Source organism: Ctenopharyngodon idella, chromosome 4 (genome assembly GCF_019924925.1).
Source record: "Ctenopharyngodon idella isolate HZGC_01 chromosome 4, HZGC01, whole genome shotgun sequence".
Classification (NCBI taxonomy): Eukaryota; Metazoa; Chordata; class Actinopteri; order Cypriniformes; family Xenocyprididae; genus Ctenopharyngodon; species Ctenopharyngodon idella.
Window position 1 is genome coordinate 25774474 of NC_067223.1, and position 23908 is coordinate 25798381.

The 23908-nt window shown below is 38.2% G+C and overlaps 2 protein-coding genes across 7 annotated transcripts in view; both read left to right on the plus strand.

Annotated features, from left to right (window-relative positions):
* The first annotated feature begins 415 nt into the window (after window positions 1-415).
* On the plus strand, window positions 416-9651 carry LOC127511218 (gastrula zinc finger protein XlCGF8.2DB-like). The gene is made up of 3 exons (XM_051891974.1): window positions 416-477; window positions 4435-4664; window positions 6981-9651. Exons 2-3 carry the CDS (start codon window positions 4493-4495, stop codon window positions 7808-7810), a joined length of 1002 nt encoding a protein of 333 aa, XP_051747934.1. The 5' UTR covers window positions 416-477; window positions 4435-4492; the 3' UTR covers window positions 7811-9651.
* A 2946-nt stretch (window positions 9652-12597) lies between these two features.
* The window catches only part of LOC127511240 (membrane-spanning 4-domains subfamily A member 4A-like), a 57752-nt gene continuing 46441 nt past the window's right edge, over window positions 12598-23908 (plus strand). For 2 of the 6 annotated variants that reach the window (XM_051892026.1, XM_051892027.1), the window contains exon 1: window positions 12598-12796. The gene's annotated coding sequence lies outside the window, so the exon portion shown is untranslated. Of the gene's footprint in view, window positions 12797-17529; window positions 17566-23908 lie in introns of those variants that run through there. The other 4 variants (XM_051892032.1, XM_051892031.1, XM_051892028.1 and 1 more) reach the window with 4 other exon arrangements.

Below are 23908 nucleotides of genomic sequence, written 5' to 3' on the forward strand. Positions count from 1 at the left end.
TGAATTGTGTGATAACTGACGATTGCAAGTTTATATCACAATTCTGACTTAAAATTTTGTTTAAATTATTAAAATGTTGCATAATCTGCAAGGGGTATGAATATAAGCAGAACTGTAGCTTGAGATGCTTTTGCAGACTGTCAGAATTGGAGAATCACCAACTGCTATGTCAGTTTAAATTAATGTTTAAATGACATTAAAATTCAAAGTATTCACTTTTGTAATCTAAAATGCTTTTTGGATATAACTGTAATTTGATTACCACCCATTTAGAATGTAACTGTAATGAAATACAGTTACTCAAAATTTTATTACTTCAATAATAAACTTTTATTATTTCAATTATTATTATTATTATAAAGTTTCTGAGCGTTATTGTGAATTTAGCGTGTGAATGGGTCTTTCATTTTGGAATGCAGGTTTGATGTCAAAAGGATGCGCCGCGCAGCTGTTCTGTTGTGATTCGGCTGAAGAAAGGTTTGTGTTTTTATTCATAAAAAGTGTTTATATCTATGCAGAACTCTCTGATAATTGTATAGTTTTTATCTGAATTGGAAGACGACTGCAGTTTTGAACATAACACTGTAATGCTTTATCTAACACGTTATTTCTGTGTGTAAAGCTCATCCATACATGAGTGACAGAAAAGATGCGTCTCATTTCCCTTCATAATATATCAGTGAATCAGCACAACACGAGTGCAATATGTGATAATTCTACTTTGAGTTTATTTACTCATTTATTTAATTATTAACTTACTATCTCGGGAAAAGAGAGTCGCGGTCCATCATTTTGCGAGCAGATCACTTTGACGGTTTATCAAACATTTTATTTCGTTGCCTTAAAATTATTTATTAAAAGATTTACTATACTATAACTGCTATAAATCTGTATATTGACATCCATCTTGTGTGTTCGAGGAAGATAGAGAGGAGAACGGAGAGAGAGGAAAATACACGCTCAATAAGGATGTGTTAAAAACAACACAACCTGTGTGTATAGTTCAGGACAACACATTTTGTGTTAGTTTTAACTCATCCGGTGTGTTATTCTTCTAAACACAGTGTGTTTTAAATATTTAACACACTAATGTGGCATAAATCACACAGGTTTGTGTCAGATGTGCTTTAACCAGTTAACTCAATGAATGCAATACAAATATTTAAAAAAAAAATATATATTTATTAACTTGACTGGTACATTAACATCATTCATCAAAGTCATTCATCAATGAAAAGGAGGAATAAGTTACTTCACAATGTTTTGAGAAACTGATAGTCCTATACAAGTAAGCACAAGGTCACTCTGTTAACGCACCTGTCCTTGACCGTCTAAAAATTTCACAAACAACAAAAATGACTTTTTTTTTTATAGTTTCTTATACAAAATTAATCCACTTACCTGACATGTAGAAATGTATTAATGGATCAAAAGCGAGTGTTTGTAAGAGTTTCTGTGTCATGTAATTTCTCTTAAATAGATCCTGAGTCTTCAACTCAAACTCGATTCATCCACATTGAGTCTAACCGGTCTTACAAAGCCCTTTAATTGATCAAACGGCTTATAAAGGCGCCTCAAAAGTTATCAAAGATGCAACAGGATTTCAATGCAGAGAACAAATGCGAATGGCTGTGCATTTATTTGTTAAAATTCTGGGCCGAAACAGAAAATTCTGGATGCACTTGGCTGAAAACTGAAAGTTTTAAGGTCTTTTTAAAAAATTCATATTAATTTGTTTTTTGTTCAATTGTATTATTAGTAGACTTTTTAATTAAATTCAACAATTTTACTGAATCTAAATTTAAAAAATACAAGCTAATAAAAAATAAAAACCACACTTTTATTTAATGTAACACGCCAAAATTGGACAGAAAATATTTTAAAATGATATTTAATATCAGTGTTATTCTTCATTCAGTTCTATGAAACAGAATCAGATTTAGGGCTGCCCCTGACTAAAGATTTTTCTAGTCAGCTAGCAGTCTGAAAAAAAAATATCAAGCAGACATTTTAATTATTTATTAATAAACTAGTGTTTTCTGAGTCCGTGTCGGCTGCATGTTGACGATGCTGACTGTGGACGTGCCTTTAGAGAGACATGCACATTTCTTACGGATTACATAATCAGAGTATTTGTTTTCAATTCGAATTGGTTTGTTTAAAAGTAGGCATTTCAGGCTTTCTATAGAAATACATTACTGGTCAAAAGTTTTTGAATGGTAAGATGTTTTTTAAAATAAGTCTCTTCTGCGCACTATGCTGTTCAATAATCCTGAAAAATAAAATTGTACACAACTGTTTTCAACATGGATAATAATCATAAATGTTTCTTGAGCATCAAATCATCATATTAGAATGATTTCTGAAGGATCATGTGACACTGAAGACTGGAGTAATGATGCTGAAAATTCTGCTTTGATCACAGGAATAAATTACATTTTAAAATACTTTAATTTGTAAAAATATTTTACAATATTACTTTTTTTGCTATATTTTGGATCAAATAAATGCAGCTTTGGTGAGCAGAAGAGACTTATTTTAAAAACATTAAATCTTACCATTCAAAAACCGGTAGTGTATTGCCTTTGTGAAGCGCTGCTGTTCAGGGAGACCGAGATGTCAGAAATCACACCCTGTTTGCTTTCATTGTTTTACAAAAGCACAACATTTTGTTGTTATTGTGAGTGTACAAAAACAAAAGGTACACCCTTTATAGTTTGGATGTGAATTACTCATATCCGTTTGACTGAAAATGACGGACTATTTTAAGTTGAAAATGACATAAAGGATCGCGCTGGCACCTCCATGTGCAGTGAAGCGCTCTATACTTCAGCTTCCACACTCAGCAAAAACACTTGGATATGCGCCTTATAATAGCGCACATTTATCAAGGTTAACTTTAGAGTGAGTGGCCATGTAAAGTTGCTGCTACTTACATGTTTCAAATGATAAGCCATATTTGAGGCTGATGGATGAACATTTGGATTTCCTGCCAGACATACTGTAATTACCACAAAGAACCGCCGTTAAAGGTGAGTTTGTTCACCCAAAATGAAATTTTTGTCATTTATTACTCTCCCTCATGTCGTTCCACACGCACAAGACTTTCGTTCATCTTCAGAACAAAGATGTTTTGGATGGAATCTGAGAGATGTCTGTCCATCCATAGACTGCCTTTGAAACTTGATCTTTGAAGCTTCAAAAAGTTCATAGAGAGATCATAAAACTAATCCATATGAATCGAGCGGTTTAGTCCAAATTTTCTGAAGAGAATCGATCGCTTGTTATGATGAACAGATTGAATTTAGGCTTTTACTCGCATGTAAACATTAATCAGCAAACATATGCTCAACTGAACCTGAATGACGCACAAGAACAAACCTCTTCCGGAAGCTCAAACCTGCTGCGTAACACGTGAGAATGAACCTTATTGGTCCTACGCTGACTGTTTTTGACCAATGCATTACGCTGGCACAAAGACCCCAACGCTGTCAATTAACCAAAACAAAAATAATGGGCCACCAATGTATGGGTTTTACGGGTCATTCAGACAAAAAAGGATGAGATGTATCAGCCCAAAAAGCATGTCAATCCAGCAGGAAAATGCCCTGTCTGCCAGATGGCCAGTCCGCCCTTGAGCTAGATAATAATAATATTAATGGGAAAGCAAGCCAAATATAATCTTGATATCATCAAAGGCATCAGCTATTGGCAATATCTCTGACTATCATCGATACACATCATCATCATCATCATCATGTCCCATAACCCCCCTTAGGAGGTCGTTGGGGCACCACAGACATTCTGTTGACCAGCTCTCTCCACTTCTCTCTGTCCTCTGCGGTTCTTATAGCTTGGCTGAGCTTCAGTTCAGTCCACTCTCAGATATTATCTTCCCATCTCTTTTTCTGTCCCCCTCGCTTCCTGCTACCTTGTACGGTGCCTTAATGGGTGGTCTTTGATAGGCCTGATGATCTGGTGATATGACCATACCATCTCTGCTTTCTTTTCTTGACAGTTATGAGCAATTTATCATATGGTCCGATGGCTTGATTGATCATTTGCCGGACTTTGTTGTTTGTGACTTTTTCCATATAGGATATACCCAGGATCAATACACAATATTGTTGTCTATTGCCACATACAGCTATCTTCAGAAGCTGGTCACTCCTCTCTTTCCTCTACGTAATTAAAGCTGCGACCGTTAAGTGCATGAAGTGTCCGACATTTACAGGCATTTAGAATGGTGCGTAAACAAATTTATGAGGAAAAACTGTAAATAATAGATCACCTCCATAGCAGTTTCCAAGTGACCAAGAGCTTAGTTTGTTCCATTTAAACACATTTCAAGAGTTCTGCCCACTTGTGCAACGTTTTATTGAGATTTAGTTTGGATGCATTTTTCTTTTTGTTAATTATTCTCATCTTAAACAGGACAAACACAGAAAACTCCTGGGGAAGCAACTGAGATCCTTGTGACACTATTATAAAGATGGCGTTTATTAAAGTGGAGAGTGAAGACATGAAGATTGAAGAAGTATTCAGTTTGAAACAAGAAGATACTGAGGAACAAACAAAGATGGCGTTTATTAAAGAGGAGAGTGAAGACCTGAAGATAGAAGAAACATTCAGAGTGAAAAAAGAAGAAACTGAGGAACAAACAGGTTGGTTTCATTCTCAAAACTGAACTCAGTCATTTGATCCTTATTAAAATGTCCAGATCTACAGAAATGAGTGATATTTTTGAAGAGTGTTCTAATATAAAAATGGTTTTATTTGACATGGGTTTCATGGTGTTTTGGAGCAGGGTTGGAACTAAAGGAGCGTTCACGCCATGTTGTTATTATTGCATTTACGTCTTAGAGCTCGTTATTATTACAGCTTGTAAGGTGGGAATTTTGTGAGAGCTCTTACTTGGACTGCTGCAGATTCATTTAGCTGTTGTTAGTGGTGCCATAGAAACGCATAATTCCCAGTCCGAGAATGTGAACAGTTCAGAATATATCTCCATGTGTTGTGATCTTGATCTACAGAAATTACAATATGAACTCAGTTTTCACACTGGAAATGTTTGTCGCATGTAGCTGAACCGCAACTTGCGACAATACAGAGGAGTATCGTCCATTCTGTCACGTTTTCCCGTTGTTCTCCTCCGGCCACTGTCTGTCATGTGCTTTGATTTATGATGGGCAGATCAGATCTAACGTCACTTGAATCTGCTGTTAAAAACTCATCATCCACCCGCAACTTTGATTTTCTCTGATTTAGATATCTGCACACGATCGTCATGTTACAATTAATCAAATTCTTGTTAAACATGATGATATGGTAACATGTAACACAGTAGGCTGCTATTAAATGAATGTTTATTTAAAGCAAAAGTTCCTCTTTGGCAAAAGTACATTTCCTTAATAGCCTAAACCAGGGGTTGCAACATATGGGAAATATGCCAACACTGGCACTTGGAGGGGTAATTGTTGCCATGTAAGCAAAAGGGAGAGATGTATTTAACTGAGATAAAGTACATTGCACCTGCATACAGATCTACATTTTGTGGTAATCATTCATTATAGTAACAGTGTTTTATAATTAATTATAAATATTCGGATTAGCTTTAGAATTAATATTACAATTGTTTAATCAGTTCATTCACCAAACAGACAGCATAATCAGTTATAAATTCTAGGAAATAAATGATCTTCCTGGCCAAAAAAGAATAACTTTTTCCTATTGTACACAGTACTAGCAGGGTAATAGCATGTAGCAAAATCAAAACGTTTCAGCGACTTGAACTGTGAGCGGCAAACACAGAGACAGTAAAGTGTGGATATAATGGTTTAATAAACAACTATTGGAAAGCTACAACTAAACTAAACAAAGATTATATTCAGAATAAAGTAAAGAAAGAGAGAGAAGAGAAAAAATGGCAAACTTGCATTCGGTTAACCACAACCTGTGAGAAACATCAAAGAATCAGTCACCTTAAAGGGGCACAACTTTGAAACGCAAGTATCTAAAATACTTGCATTGGTTTTTAGATGATGAAACAAGTCCAGATGCGATAGAGTTCAGAGATTCTTGATGATTTTGTGTGCTTAAGCATTCGTTTGGCTTTTCTGGATGCTGCACGTTGAATCCAATGAAGTTAACTTGAAGATAAAGTAGAATAGAAAGGAGTAGAGGAGTCAGGCAGTGTTGCCAAGTCCGCAGTTTTTCTGCGGAATTGGGCTACTTTTTTACGCTGTTGCCGCAGGTTTTTTTAATGTTCGCGGGTTGAATCGACCAAAAATAACCTGATATTTAGCCCCTGAAATGTGAATTTTACCAGTGGAGCTCTGCCAAAAAGCTCTCTCTCTCCCCCCCCCCCTTACTAACTGAGGGTCACTGTCCTGCAGAGTTTAATTCCATCCCTAATCAAACACACCCTAAGCAACCAAGAAGACTTTGGTTAGATGTGTTGAGGTATGTTTGATTACTGATTGATCTATACCAGGGGTATCCAAACTCCTGGAGGGAGACCTGCAGAGTTTAGCTCCAACTTTGCCTCAACACACCTGCCTGGAAGTTACATAGTAAGACCTTGATTAGCTGGTTCAGGTGTGTTTAATTGGGGTTGGAGCTGAGCTTTGCTGGACAGTGGACCTCCAGGAGCAGGATTGGACTTCCTGATCTAGACTCTGCAGGGCAGTGGCCCTCCAGTACCAGAGTTGCTCACCCCTGACTTGAAGTCACCAAACTTGGTACGTATATTATTCTCCTCAAGCCGGACAACTTTCAAAATCACATGGATGAGGCTATTGTGGTTCAGGGTCAAATTGCCACCAGTTGGCCTCCTTTATTTACCCACTTAAATGCATCTGCCAACCGTGTGATGATGGCGCTGTAGTAATTGAACCTGTTATCACTGTTTACAGCTGATGCTTTAAATGTCAAAATGTTTTAAACTGAGGTTAACATGTGTTTGCCCCTTTTGGCCTTAGACCTGATGGTGCTAAAAGAGGAGATTCAAGATCTGAATGAAACAGAAGAGAAACATCAGTATGAGAAACATGATTTCACAAGTTGCTCACAGACTGAAAAGACTTCATCAGAAAGAGCTCAAAATACAACAAAAATAAGTTATTTCACCTGCCAACAGTGTGGGAGGAGTTTCACTCAAAAAGGACATCTTAAAACTCACATGAGAATTCACACTGGAGAGAAGCCTTACACATGTCAACAGTGTGGAAAGAGTTTCACACATCAAGGAACCCTTTATACCCACATGAAAGTTCACACTGGAGAGAGCTCTTACACCTGCAAAATCTGTGGAAAAACCTTGAATCGAAAAGGAAATCTTAAGACTCACATGAGAACTCACACCGGAGAGAAACCTTTCACATGTGATCAGTGTGGAAAATGTTTCACACGTAAAGAAAGCCTTAATAACCATGTGAGGATTCACATAAAAGAGAGCGGTTGTATATGCCATCAGTGTGGAATGAGTTTCACAGACATGAAACAACTAAAGACACATGTAATAACTCACACCGGAGAGAAGCCTTACATGTGCCATCACTGTGGAATGAGCTGTGCAAACAACACAAACCTTAAAGTCCATGTGAGAATTCATACTGGAGAGAAGCCTTACAGCTGCCAACAGTGTGGAAAGAGCTTCACTAGAAAAGAGTGTCTTAAAGCCCACATGAGAGTTCACACTGGAGAGAAGCCTTATGCCTGCAAAGTGTGTGGAAAGAGTTTCACAAATAAAGGAACCCGTTATAGCCACATGAAAGTTCACAATGGAGGGAAGCGTTTCACGTATCTTTAGTGCGAGAAGAGTTTCACACATCAAATAGATATGAAAAGTCATTTGCAAACATTCTGGCAAGACATTGCAGTGTTCTAAATGTAGAAAGAGGTATTTCTGTCAACATTTACTGATGTTGTTCCAAACCTGTAAGATATTTTTGATGAAATCTGAGAGCTTTCTGTCCCTCCATTGACTGCTACATAACTACCACTTTGATACCTCATAAATAGATTGTGATCCATTTGAATTGAGTGGTTTAGTCTAAATTTTATGAAGAGACTTAATTGCTTTATATGATGAACAGCTTGAATTTGGGCTTTTATTTAGTGCAGTCTATTTCAGCTTTTCCCCTCCGTTTGGTATAAAACACTTTGTGGTCATCCAGTTTGAAATGTTGACTACAAACACAATGGTTTTTCAGATTGTCTGCTGCGTCATTCTCTTTGTATTTACGATTCTTAGCAGCCTTTAGCCGTTGCTACAATGCTCTGGATCCTTTAAACTGAAAGTAACTCACTTTCACTAAACATTTACTCTTTGAATTTTTTCACTTGGGAACAATATGAGTCAACACCATTATGACTGAAAGTTTGCTAAGAAGTGTTTCCTACTAAAGCAAGGTGGTATTTGACTCTGGTAAGTGTATCCAGAGCAGACTGGTAGGAGTGGCCTTCGATGGAAACATGCCCAGTGCATTATGGGTGTTGAAGTTTTCCTACCTTTTTGGCAAATCGGAAGATAGCAGCAATTATTTCTGTTATCTTTAGACAGGTAGCACTGATTAAAAAAAAAAAAAAAATCCACCTTTCTACTGTATAGGCAGCCACATTTAATGAAAAGCCCATTTTACCAATGGTGAAGTACCCCTTTAGGATTAACTCTGCCAACAGTTTCTGTGATCTGAATCTTCTTATTGATTTCATTGTATTTTTTTCATTGGATGGGAAAACAGTGGAGAAGGCAGTTGGCGAATCCACCAATTCATGAACAACTGGAATCACACTCCAGTTGTTTGTGAATTGGGCTAAACTGGTTGCACTGTGTGTTTCTGACTCACCAAGAAGAGGTTCATAATAGTAATTTGTTAATGAAGCGGACTATACTGAGTGCACTACATGCGTGTGCAGCTCACAAGGACAACTTACAGTTGTTATTATATTATTTTATACATTATTTTACGCTACATTGTCATCACATTGAAGCTCCGCTGCTGAAAAATGGTAAAGGAAACACTACTTGCATTTATATTTTATACTGGAATAATTTTGGGGTGGCAATGCTTTTTCTTAGGGTGGCAGTTTCCATCCTGGTAGATTCACCCCTGGCTGCAAGATTTGCTTTATTTCATATCATTGACCATTACACTACATTTGTCTTACCTGTACCTTATAGTAAAGAGCATGCTTAGCTGAGACTCGAGCTAATTTGTTACAATTGTGTGTATGCTGACATCTCAGTGGGATCAGTACTTTCTAATCTATAGGCTGAATTATAAAGACTTAAGAAAAGTGTCAAAACACACCAAAACATGTTGCCCCTCACATCCTCCAGACAGTGAACGTGCCTGGGATTCTACCTGACAGAGAAGACCATATCACCTGTATGTCAAAGCCGCTAAAGGTTTTATTCAACATAGTCTATATTCCAGTTCACAGGATACTTGATGTCAGATTCTTTGGACTCGAACACAAAACATTTTTTACTGATATGGGTATAGTTAAATTAGATTGTGCTTAACTTATTTGTTATTATTTGAGAAATGTTATTTTAGTTCTAATCCAACCCATAGATGGTGTGTGTGTAGTGCAAAAAGAACAAATAAGCATTTCACTTAAAATAAAGACCCCCTTGATTTATAACCAATGCTTGGAGTTTGTCCTCTGCATTTAACCTATCCAAGTTAGTGTACACACTTTAGGAGTAGCGAGTAGTGAACACATACTGCAAACCGTGGACTCACACAACCGGAACAGTGGGCAGCCATTTTGTTATGGCACCCGGGGAGCATCAAGGGCACCTCAGTCATTTCCTGTCGGTATTGAGAAGCGAACCCGCAGGCCTTCAGGTTACCGGTCTGGCTCTCTAAACATTAAGCTATGACTACCCTTAAGTGCTTTTCCACACATGGGAAAGAGATCGTTCGATGTGTCTGTGATGATCACATGTTTGTTCATTTCAGAATTTTTAACCGTATGTCTGAGCAACCTTGATAACCTGTACATGTTTACATTTCAAAAAATTTTTTTGCGGGGTTTCATGGAATAAACACTGCCCAATAATGACCTGATTAATCGAGCAATGATTGAAAATTAGTGATGAACACCTGCTGTTAACAAGCAGAATCACTGAAGGAAAGAGGAAAAAACAAGAACAGAAAAAAGAGAAGAGACAAGCATGTTATGCACCGAAATGGAACTACCCACACAATCCCAAATCCAATCCTAATACAGATTCAGGTCCTCTTTCAACAAGGCCATGACAGAACATAAGAGTCAAGAATTTGTTGATCTCTGAGAGCGGAACCTCAGTTACATCCAACTCCTTGTTGGGACTTTAGGGACGAGGACTTTATAAGCTCATTTGATCAAAATATTTTTGATAACATGCTGGCTGAACAGCCTCAGCCATCCACCTCCACTGTCTCGGTTGCCACAGACTATCTGGGAGATCGGGTTACAGTTCGTACCTGTTTTGAGATCTTTAACAGCCACCTGGATGCTCACAGTAATGTTAAGTTTGAGGATATAGCAATGTACAGCAAAGCCGGGCATACATGGTGCGTGGGCATATGATCTTCCGACCATCAGAATTCGTACCATCACCAGTGAGTTTATCTAAAAATCATTCGGATGCAGTGTTATACGCCACGATTTTACGAACTGCCGAATTCCGAGGCAATTGCATAAAGTTCTGCGCCAAAAACATGGGAGTCAGAGGAAGAGAGAACTTGCCAAGGAATAAAAAAGAAAAGAAAAATAAGGGCCTGGCAAATAGTTTTGTTGAAGAGCAGGGAACAGCATGGACATTCCGTTCTTCAAAAACAACTTGAGGTGAGTGTATTTCTGTGTGTGCTTTACATACTCATTGATGTGGTAGTGGAAGATATAGGAAAGTATACAACCATAGTGTGTCACGCAAGTTCGTGCAAGTTGTAACATCGTTTTTATATTTAAACCAATTTAATTGCTGGGTAGTCTAGGTATTATTGTATACGTGCTGTATTCGCAGGCCAAATGTTTGTAGAGATTGATTTGACGAATACATAATAAAATACATAATAAAACTGCCTCCAGGCCCTTTGCTGTATGTTCACATCAGTACAATGTAAATGCAATATAAATGGACTTACATAAAAAATACAATATGTGTAATTCAAAACTTATTCTACAGATGAATATGACAGGCTTCAGGGTGATGTTACGGGTGACATGAGTTTTATGAGTTACTGTTCATGGTTGAGCCTTTTATTACCAAAACAAACAAAGTCATGAGGAGGAGCATTAGTGCCAAAAGCAAGACTGTCAGTGACACTGAGGTTTCTGGTCACAGGTCAGTCTTAACATGTACAGATGCTGTATAAATGAATTAGCTTTGCTTTGCCCCTATAAAAATAAATGTTCTTTACTCCTGTTTATTGTAGGCGAGTCCTTTGGCTTCAGTTTCGGATGGGAACCACAACCATTGGTAGAATTGCAGAAGAAACATGCAAAGCTCTACACCGCACTATGAAGAAGGATTATTTGAAGGTTTGCAATCACATGCAAAAAAGAATATTCATAACAGAAAACTTGACTTCAGTATTGCCAATAATTTATGAAAAAATGAAATAACACTATTACACTTCCTTTAAAGGTAACACTTGATATTAAGATTTCATTTGTTAACAGTATTTAACAATATTTGTTAACATAAACCAACAATGAAAAATACTTCTAAAAACATTTATTAATTTTCGTTAATGATAGTTTCAACATTTACTAAGACATTATTAAAATCCAGAGTTGTATTTGTTAACATTAACATTAACACTATGATCTAACATGAAAGAAATTTTTTTTTTTTTTCATTTTTCCTCACATTAACAAAGATTATTAAATGCTGTAAAATGTATTGTTCACTGTTGGTTCATGTTAGCTAATGCATAATCCAATGTCAATAAAACATCAGATTAAGCATCATCGTTTACATTGATGTTACATTTAGCAGGATGCGTGGATCTTACTGATTATGCCATTTTCAACTAGCCGTGTGTTGTTGATCTGATAATGTCATGTTTACAGACACCAACTTCTGAATAAGAGTAGAGGAAAATTTCAGAAGAATTTGACATGAAGTGTCAATTTCCTTATTGCCTTGGCACAATAGATGGAAAGCATATCTTTATTCAGCTCCCAGCCAACAGCGGCCGCATATTCTGCAACTGTAAGTCTAGGTTATCCATCCTGTTGATGGCTGTAGTGGATGCCAACTACAAATTTATTTACACAAATGTGGGAGTTCAAGGCAGAGTTTCAGATGCAGGTTTATTTTAGGTTGGAGACAAGAGAGAACCCTGCAGTCTGTGAACATGGGGGAGGGAAAAACCCAGAGTTTCCCTCATTTCCCTCTGCTCACCATTTTGCATTACCACTGCTGTTTTGTCAATAAACATCAGCTCAGTGAATAATACTGTGTCTCAGAGTTCCTGTTTGTGAGTGACAGTATTGTTTTAGTGTGACAGATGTTTGTTCTTGTATTTTGTATTGTTCATGATTTCATGTCTTTATTTGTAGTCTTGCACTTGGTCTTTGTAGTTCTTCTACTGTTTCCCCGCCCTAATTGTGCCCTGGTGCTTTTTGTTTTCCCTCAAGTACTCATGTATTTTTAGTCCTGTGTTTTCCATCGTCTTGCATCGGCTGCTGCTTGTATTACTGGACTTCGTGCTGTTTCCTCTCATGGGTTATTGAACAGCTTTCAATTAGCATATAGATCCAGCTTCCTCACTTAATTTTTAGCATACTAGAGGTAAGTCTTGCACTACTGATTATTTGGCCAAATTTGTTAATGACTCTGATTGGGAAGGTGTTTATTACCTCATGAGTTTTTTGTTACAAATAAGGAAAGATTAATAATTTCTTTAAGCAAAACACAGAAATTCTACCCTGTTAAACATTTTCTTAGTAAATTTAAGAATGACACTGATGTTAGCTGCTCTTTTTATTTTATTATTCAAATTATACATGTAAGTCTTACCAAAACAAAACCTCTTCTCGGTAGTCTTACAAGAATTTAAGAATTATATTTCTACTATTTGAACTAACCATAATAGAAAGGCTTTAAAACTGTATTCTGTCTTCATCATCTTTGAATAAGGTGGTTTGAGTGAATTGAAGCATGTAGAAACAATAAATGTTATGGCTGTGCTGATCATTGTCACAATTTTTTGTACAATATATACAAGTCTGTTTCCAAACCAGCATGTAGATTATATCAAATACAACAAAGACAAATTATCAAAGATTTAATTTAATCATATTATTATGAACAGGAATATATATTACAATGGAGTTTCAGGCTTGATTTCCTGGAAACAGTGGGCAGCTTTGCCACCCCTCATAACCATCTTAGCTCCACCCACTTATCTTTCATTCTGGGAAACAGTTTCAAAACACAGGATGCGTTACCTCAGAGGAGTCAACTATAAAAACACACAACAAAGTGAAAAAAATAAAAATAAAATAACAACTGAAGTGTGAATTTTTTTCTGGAAAAACAAAATAGATCTCATCTGACTACCTTTATACAAATCACTATCTTTGCAATAAGTGTATTTTGTTTTTTACTTGTACTTGGTGTCAGGGTTCTGTCTTCTGTCTAGTTATTTCTTGGTTTTGTGACAGAGCTCTGACATTGCCCTATTGTCCTGTCTTTGAGTGAATATGCGGTTTTGAGAGTTCTCCCAACATGAAACCAGATTGTACATCTCTAGTATTCTTGTACACAAAGACAGGAGAATAGGGGAGTGTCAGAGCTCTGTCACAAAACCAAGAAATAAACTAGACACAAGTGACAGAACCCTAGCAGTTGGCTTTTATACATGTTTCAGGGTTGGTGTAGCAACTGTAACAACCGTCCAGTTAAAATACATAATTATTCTTTATACATCATTATACATAAAACATTACATCATTATAGAATGAGAGACATAGAATAATAAGTCTGTATTGGGACCAATCTGTAAGCAAAAGCCCAGATAGTAAGATCATATTTCCAGATATCCGACCACCACTTCAGGCTCACCATCATACCACCGTCATATATTAAACTTGTTTATCTCGCCGCGGCATAGGCTCCGGCAAGGTTTTGTTCCGTCCTCTGCGCGGTGTCAACTCGCACCAGAAGCATTTCAGAAGCGAAGCGGCTGGATTCGTGAGACTACGAGATTTGCCTGTCTTGACGATTTTTCCTTGATTTTTTTTTTTTTTTTTTTTTGTGTTTTTAATGGCTAAATAATTATATTTTGTCCGGTTTAATTGTGTTTATTGCTATGCCATACTTTATTTTGCTGTAGCTTACAGACGAAGTTGATACACTTAAAAGTCCAGTTTTGGACAACAAGAACAAAGAAATTTCAAGTTTTTCAACTTCGAATCTCTTGTCGTCAGTTTCTGGCCTCCTAGTGATGTGAAATATGAGCGGGAGTTTACACAGGGTGATTATTTAGACTTTATTTTGTATTTAAGCTGTGCGTCTTGGACGCGGCGTCCGTCAAAAATAGGCGAGGTGCCTATCTTTAGCGAAGCGGCGTGGCGAGCCGCTTCTGGGACGTTTCTAAAATGCACCGCAGACGCGGGCAGTGTAAACGAGGCTTGAGCCGCACCACATGCGCGTCGCAACCGCGTAGCTTCTATTATGAGTGCACTTGCTTAATGCTGCGTTCCAGGCAGGTTTTTGAGCCTGTAAATCACGATTTCAAAACACGACTCACGACTTTGTAGCGTTCCAGGCAAGTCACGCCAAACTGCCTGAGCTCAAGGAATTGTGGTAGCTAGATGTAAACAAACCAGCATGGCGGACTGTAAGGGGCTTATGCTCATTTACAATCATTTCTATCGCCAAAGGTGCTTAACATTGTAATACATAATCGCATGTGTATTATTTATCATTATTATATTATTATTAATTTGATTGCAACGTTTTATTGTCCTAAAGTCTATTTCTCACCGTGTACTACCGCATCCGTAGGGGCTGCCATTGTTGTTTCACAGGCTATGTGACGTCAGAGCGCGGAACTGGGAGTACATCGATCTTCGCGGGTGGGAATTCACAGGTTTGACTGCCGTTCCAGTGCATTTTCACGGGTAGGAGGTTGGAAAAACACAGGTTACGGGTTGCCTGGAACGCGGTATAAATTACAGTAAAAGCGCTCGCGATGTAACCACCGAAACGCTTCCGATGCTACCAATAAACGTTACCGACGCTTAAACGGCATCTTGGACAAATGTGGCTCAGCTGTGTGAGCAGAAGCGCTACCAGGTGTCTGGCAAGAAAATAGAATACTGTACAAATGTATTCAGGGATTGCATTTGTTCAGTACAGTGTTGTTCAGTGCAAGATTTTGATATTATTTAAGCTAAAATAAAGTAAAGGAAAATATTTGCACTAACAGTTAAAAACTAATACTGTAACAATGATAGAGACACTGCTGTTTAATTTGTTTTTTAAGTATGGCAAAAATATTTTAGTCATGAAATTTGAAGTAAATGAGAAATAATGCAAAGGAAAGTAATTTTTCAGAAATTATGCACTTTCTTGTGCTTGAATATTAAAATGGCCCTCCTATGAGGTGTCAATCACAGCAACGGCCCCCAGCCAATTTGAGTTTGAGACCCCTGCTCTACAGAGTCTACAAACTACATCATTACTTGGGTAAAAATTATTCTGATTGGCTAAAAAAAAAAAAAAAAAAAATAGACAAGATTAGGAATCTTCCGCACATGGATAGTGAGAAGCATAACTCCATTCGTCAGGATGCTGACGAGGGGACCCTGGATTTAGGTACTGGATGACCTGTTAGGTCATGACATGACGCCTTCAGGTCTCCAGCCAAATGCCATCTGTCCACTGATACCAATACAGGACCTACACACACAACACCTTTTGGTTTTTCTCTGGGCCGGTTTGTCTCACCCTTCAATAACACGCAACTCAGAATGCGGATGATCTCAATATTTATTTTCCTGCACAGAGCAGTGGAAGAGAGAGAGAGTAGTGAGTAAAGTAGCTTCAGCTCCATCCACAGCAGTTCTCTCTAGCTCTGCTGCTATCCATATAACAATAAACAATTAATTCACATTATGCTACGCTAAACAGAAATAAAACAAATTCTGAAAAATAATTTTTATAGACTTTAACAATACAATTTGGCTTCTTAAATTTAATACTTTGTGATCGTATAGTAATTTTTCATTATCAATTAGGAATATGCAGACAGAAATATTATAATATGTTAAATATAAGATAATAATCATCCACTTTGTATTAAACAGAATAAAATGAATAGAAATAACATTTTTTTAAAACAAGCTTTACAAAACAATAAATTCTTAAATACAAAAACAATTACCTGAAGAGAGGAGAGAGAGAGAGTAGTGAGTAAAGTAGCTTCAGCTCCATCTATTCGAAACATATTTCACTTGTTAGGGAGCACATGGAAAATGGCGCACATGGAAAGATCGAATTCATTAAAACTGAAATAAAACTATCAAATACACAAAAATATGAAAACACACTCTATAAGTCAATTAGTGTTCAATGTGTGCAATCCCCTTCATACATCGTCTAACATTCAACATGAAACTTTTATTTTTAACTTTTACTACGGAGCTGCAGCAGAAACGACTCACCCACAGCAGTTCTCTCTAGCTCTGCTGCAGATCGTTCAAACTCAGTGGGCTATAGCGCCACCAGCGCAGCCAATAGGAAGCGCGAACACATTACAGCAGGATTTATTTAAAGGACCCTTGAACTATGATATTTATCCCGTTACATACACCCCCCTTAAATCCTGCTTAATGTGGAAATACCATAAGAAAATTTAAAAAAAATAAATAAATAAAAAAAAAACAGTGAAGAAAGATAAAGAAAAAAACAGATATGGAACTCACACTTCATGTTTCCAATTAATAAAGAAGAGAAGAAAAAATGCACATAGAGTATGATTATCTGTCAATCAAAAGATTCTTCCATAAGAAGTACCTAGAGACAAGAGAGGCGCCTAACCCCAGTCTGAAAGTAGACTAAAGAGATGCCTGTTACAACTCAAAAATGTCATCATGTAATAACTCATTTGATTTCTAATCTCTGTATCAATCTGCTTCTTTTGTGTTCTCAACTTTTCATTAAATCAAATGTAACATTTTAAGTGAAAATGCTTTTAACTAAATAAACAAAAGAACTCACTGTAGAGTCTGGACTGTCTATGTGTTGTTTGTTCATTTCATAAATCAGTCTTTTAGTAGGCTTAATGACTCTGCCAAATCTAGTATGAGTTACGGCAGTCTCAACATGTCTTGGCTGTGTGCACACCACAGGTTCCTTTATGACGTCATCTGTGAACTGCTCTCTTTGAGTCGAGTCAGAATCTTGACCTTCCACTTCAGGTAAATCAACATCACTTGTTACATTTTGATCACTTCTTCCAACATCAATTTCCATTCTGACATCACTTCGGTCATTCAGGTTCCCAGCACTTACAGAGTCCAGCATCTCTGACACACAATCTGACGCATCAAGTAAGTTTGTATGGATTGTATGAACATCCTCCTCAACAAAATCATTAGAATTACTTAATATCCAGTTTGCAGTTCTGTCATCATGGTCAATTTCATCTCCTTGAACTTTTCATGATTTCATCATTCACATCATTGTCCTTTTGATCTGATTCCTGAGGTTCATCAACTGGTAGGAAGTTCACAGGTAACAAAAGATTTCTATGGACCACCCTGACTTTGTCCGAGTTGATTTCTCGAATCCTGTAAACATTGATATCAGGACACACAGCAATGACTTCATACAGAGACGAATCCCATTTGTCAGAAACTTTTCTTCTACCTTTTTCACCTCTGTTCACAACCAACACTCTATCTCCAACAGCCAAAGGACAGCCCTTCACCTTTCTGTTGTAAAGTCTGCCATGCCGTTCCTGTTCTTTCAGAGTGTGCATCCTTGCTACGTGTGCAGCTTCACGCAAGTCTTTCTTCAGCTTGGACACAAAATCTTTGTAATCCACCACATCCTCATTTGAAAGCACATTTTGAAACAGGATGTCAATTGGGAGATGAGGAACTCTGCCAAACATAAGAAAGAATGGCGCAAAACCCATTGTCTCATGTTCTGTGCAGTTGTAACAGAAGGTAAGTTGCTGCAACATCTGCGGCCATTTTGCTTTTGCTTTAGGGGGCAATGTCCTGATCATGCTTCCAAGAGTCCTATTGAACCTCTCGGCAATGCCGTTCCCCATGGGGTGATATGGTGTTGTGTGGGACTTGTCTACACCCGCCATGGTCAATAGTTCTTTGATTAGCTTGCTCTCGAAATTAGCCCCCTGGTCAGAATGAATTCTTTTGGGGAATCCATACACTAGAAAGAAGTCATTCCAGAGTCTTTTTGCAACTTGTTTAGCCGACTGATTCTGGCATGGAAACGCATGGGCCATTTTCGTAAAATGATCCGTCACAATCAGCACATCTACAGATTTTCCTTCTTTGAGCTCTGCCGGTCAAAAGTCGATGCTACCAGCTCAAGCGGTTCTGATGTTCGGATACTTTCTAACGGAGCACAAGCATTGGGTTCTGAGGTTTTACCAACCACACATCGATGACAATTCTTCACATAATCATCAATATCTTTTATCATTCCAATCCAGAAGAATCATTGTCTTGCTAGTGACAGGGTTCTGCTACGTCTTTGATGTCCTGCCGCATCGTGGAGTCCATGGAGAACTTGCGCTTTTAATGAAGCAGGTACAACAAACAGGTAAAGTTTCTTGTTTAGCTTTGGATCTCTTTTCACCTTATACAGCACACTGTCACAGACAACAAGTTTATCATGGTGTTTCAACAGTTGCCGCACACTTGTGGATTCCTTTGTTTGTTCTCTCTTAGATGGTTTCCGACGTCTTTCAATATAGTACAGAATCCGACGCAAGGTGCTGTCCTTCTTTTGCTAATTCACGATGTTGCTGTGTTGCAAAGGAGGGCTAAACTGTTGTGGTTGTGAGATGGCTGGCACTGTCCCCAATACTTCACTCAAACCCCCAGTAGTGTGTGCTGCTAACACTGCAGAAACTTCCGGGCTCCCAGAAGAACCTGAAGGCAAGAGTGCATCACTGGTTGGGTCACATGAACCTTTGCCATCCTTCTGCACCACCTGATGATTACTTGTGCACTTGAAAGCATCTTGGACAGTGTCGTCAACTACACCACTGACATCCTTCAAGAGAGATAAGTACAGTTCAGTGGTAAGGCGATGTCCTATGCAAGACTGGACAAATGGCTCATGGCTCAAAGCATCCGCGACAATATTTTTTGTTCCTGGGACATACTTCAGATCAAAACTGTAGGAAGCAAGTTTTGCCACCCATCGCTGCTCACATGCATCAAGTCGGGGTTTAGTCAGAATATATGTAAGAGGATTATTGTCGGTCCATGCCGTAAAGTGCCGTCCTCTCAGCCAGTGGTATAATACCCTGAGGTAAGATCCATGGTTGAGAAGAAGGTGTTGCCTCCCAATGCAGCTAACACATCGGACTGGTGTGGTAAAGGGTAGGCGTCTCTGACAGTCCTCGCGTTTAACCACCTAAAATCAGTGCAGATCCTGAGATCGCCATTTTTCTTCCAAACTAGTACGAGAGGGGAAGCATGGTCACTATGTGACTTGCGAATGATTCCTTTCTCCTCCATCTCATTTAACGCTGTCCTCAGTTTAGCATACTGGCTTGGTGGTATACGCCTATATGGGAAATGGAAGGGTCTGTCATCAGTTAAGTTAATTCGATGGACAACACCTTTAGCCTCTCCGCAGTCCCTTTTGTCTCTTGAGAAAACTGACTCATACTTCTCAATAATGTGCAACAACTTGTCTTTCCAGTGGGATGACACTTCACATGACTCTAAATCAAGTTCGCCAAGGTTCAAATCATTCAAGACACGCTTCATCTCTTCACTGGATCTGGGTGGTAAGGGTCCCTCAGTACACTGCAGATTAGACTGAATTTGTTTCAGCAGCGGCAAATCTTGCACAGCATTACAAGGTGACATGTCAGCTATTTTTGCATTTCTCTTCAACACAACTCGGTGATTAGTGGGGTTGATGACTTTTAAGGGGATAGAACCATCTCCCCATAGTGGTGTTATGACCCTCCCGACCAGTATCTGTCTTGGTCTTGATCTGGACTCCACATAACAGTGCTGCCTACTGACAAGACAGAAGACTGAGGTAGCTTACCCCAAACTAGATGTTCGGTTTGTGGCTCTAACGTCACACTCCTTTGTAACTTTACAGTACCGATTCTCTCAGGTATGGATTCACCTCTCCATCTTTCTGCATTTGAGAAAAGAGATAGAAACACAGCACTCATCACTCTCATTGTTACTTGACTTAGACATGAGCCTCCAGTAACCATCAGTTTCTCTCAGTTGCATCAGAAGTCTCTTTATGACGTTTGTGCCCAAAATAATTTCTTCGGTCTGCCCAGGCACAACTAAAGCAGGAATTATCATGGAGCAGCCGTACACTGTAGCTTTAAGATCATAGACTGCAGTATGGGTTACATGATGGCCACCACAACCAACAATGACAATATCTTGTGCTGACTGGCTTGTCATATCTGGAATACTTTTCAGCAACCTTTCTTCAGCAGACTTGCTAATTGTACATGCCATTGATCCACTATCAATTAAAGCTTTAAGGATGAGATCCTTCTCAACTGAAACGGACGTGTAAAACAAGCTATCAGCTTTAGGAACTCTGTGTACACCTTGAAAGATGACTGTTTTGTCTGAAGTTACATCACTGAACATTTGGCATAAAGACTCATAATCCATTTCATCTTCAAAACTGGATATGGGAGATTCACTCTCAAGATCTACGTGATCCTCCCTCACACGTAGATCACTTAGTTTGACTGCTGGTTGATTGAGGAAGCATTCTTCCTTTCCTATGGACACCGGAATCTGGGATGGTCAGGCGAAAAACACTGGAAACAGAGCCTTTTGTCTCTACAGTGAGTAAAAGCAGAATGTGAGGTGTCCTTGCACACTAAGCATGGCGTATCGTTCAAGCCTGGAAGGACATGGTGCTTCTCTTTCTATACTCCTTGCTCGCCTGTGCATTACCACTATTATTCATCAGAACTTTCTCCAGCATATCGATCACTTTTTCCAGAGCCATGTTTTCTGACTGTTTTGACTGAAGTGAATCCTGTTCAGCTTTCATTGGGAATGGGCTAGGACTAACACACATCTCATTCATAGCGATTTTCTTTTCACATTCAATTTGTCTATTTCCTTGTACAGCGGCTCTGAGATTTTTCTCTGAATGATACTCGTTCAGGATCTCTTGCACTTCATGAGCCGTCCATTTGTCAATGTTTTTTGAATGAAATGTCAGTGCTAGATCTGAGTTTGGACAATTCCTAATGAACATGCATGTGACTTCGATCAATTGGTTGTCTAGCACCTTTCCCTGTTGTTTTAGACACTCAGCTGTGATGTCAGCAGTATGGTTCAGGCGTAACCAGTAATCAAAGGGATCCTCCTGAGGTTCTGGAAGAGTGGTGTAGAAATCTTGCAAAGGGACAGGAGAATACTGTTGGCAACTGAAATGCTTCCGTAATAGGGTGTAGATTGCATCAGGATTTGTTCTGGTATCTAATCCGCTAGACAGCATCCCCACTTTAACAACATCTTTGGCTTTGCCTCTCAAGTGGATTCAAATTTCTTCACCCTGCTCTTCAGTAGGCAGGAACCCCTTTCTTATGAAGTTTTTCATGAGCTCCACCCACTCATCAAGTGTAACAGTGTCTGATGCGTCGCCTCTGAAAATTGGAGGATCTTTAACTTCCCTCTGACGCACTACTTGAATCTTTCTAGATACTGAGATCCAGTCAACCTTGTGTTTTCCATAATCAACTAATAGGAGTAAACAAATTAAAAAAAAAAAATGTGTACACTATATTCTACTGTGATACCTGGAGTCATTAAAATATTAAACCACTTTAAAGTGTCCGTTCAAAAGTCTCTTCCCAGGTATTTGTTTAAAAGTCCAGAGATAACTAATAAGATCTTAGCTGAAGGTCCCGTGCAGTGAAGAATGACGACAGGCCCGCCGGTTCGATGTTGGGATGATCTTCGACCACCTTGATTGAAGTCCTGAGTCACGGCACCAATGTGACCTTTTGGTTTTTCTCTGGGCCGGTTTGTCTCACCCTTCAATAACACGCAACTCAGAATGCGGATGATCTCAATATTTATTTTCCTGCACAGAGCAGTGGAAGAGAGTGAGAGTAGTGAGTAAAGTAGCTTCAGCTCCATCCACAGCAGTTCTCTCTAGCTCTGCTGCTATCCATATAACAATAAACAATTTATTCACATTGTTACACTAAACAGAAATAAAACAAATTCTGAAAAATAATTTCTATAGACTTTAACAATACAATTTGGCTTCTTAAATTTAATACTTTGTGATCGTATAGTAATTTTTCATTTCCAATTAGGAATATGCATAGACAGAAATATTATAATATATTAAATATAAGATAATAATCATCCACTTTATATTAAACAGAATAAAATGAATAGAAATAACATTTTTTTAAAACAAGCTTTACAAAACAATAAATTCTTAAATACAAAAACAATTACCTGCACAGAGCAGTGGAAGAGAGAGAGAGTAGTGAGTAAAGTAGCTTCAGCTCCATCTATTCGAAACATATTTCACTTGTTAGGGAGCACATGGAAAATGGCGCACATGGAAAAATCGCGTTCATTAAAACTGAAATAAAACTATCAAATACACAAAAATATGAACCGAAAACACACTCTATAAGTCAATTAGTGTTCAATTAGTGATGGCCGAATTCGAAACACTGCTTCATGAAGCTCCGAAGCTTTATGAATCTTTTGTTTCGAATCAGTGATTCGGAGCGTGTATCAAACTACCAAGGTCACGTGATTTCAGTAAACAAGGCTTCATTACGTCATCACTGTTTCGAAACGTTTCAAAACAGTTCGAAATTTCAACGGTTCACCTGTAGAGGGCAATGATAAAGTGAACCCAGATTCATTGAGAACAATTGAACAAGTGTCTATGGGCTTTACCCCAGGGCGGTGCACAGACCTTTTGAGGGGCATGTGCTGAAACTGAAAAAAAAAAAGGGCACTGCACTCAGGGGGCGGAGTTAAGAGGTTTGACTGACAGTTTGAGCGGATCCAAAAAGATTTTGTCACAAGCTCTTTTTAATACCTTTAATTGGCTAAATATATTTGTAAATCAGACAGACAGATGCAAAGGGTGACCAATAGCATTGATTTATTGAAGAAAATAAATAAATAAAATAAAACACCTCCAAAAAAGGGCACTTCGGAGTATAAGGACAAAAAGGGCATGTGCTCTGCACAGGTTGAACCCTACCTGTGCACGTGCCTGCTTTACCCTATGGTTTTATACATTTGTAGATGTTTTAATTAGACATTAGAATAATTAAAATGAATAATGGTAGTTATTAATCTCTTATTTGCCTGTTTAGCTTGAGCCATGGAACAAAGAAACAAGCCCTGAAAATTGATAAAAGAACACATATTATACAGACACTCTATATTTAATCTTATTAGATGATTAGTTAATTGCATAGATTTTAATTTCAATAAAACTTTTGCAATACATTTGTAAAAGGTGTTTTTATGCATGTTTGGCCTGAGTTTTGTTGCATTTACACTGTTCTGACCACTAGGGGTCACCGTGGGGACGGGTATCAGATTGTTTCGAAGCCTCGACACATTACAGCACATTTGCTTCAACTGCTTCAGTGTTTCGCGAAGCCTCGATCTGCCCATCACTATGTTCAATGTGTGCAAT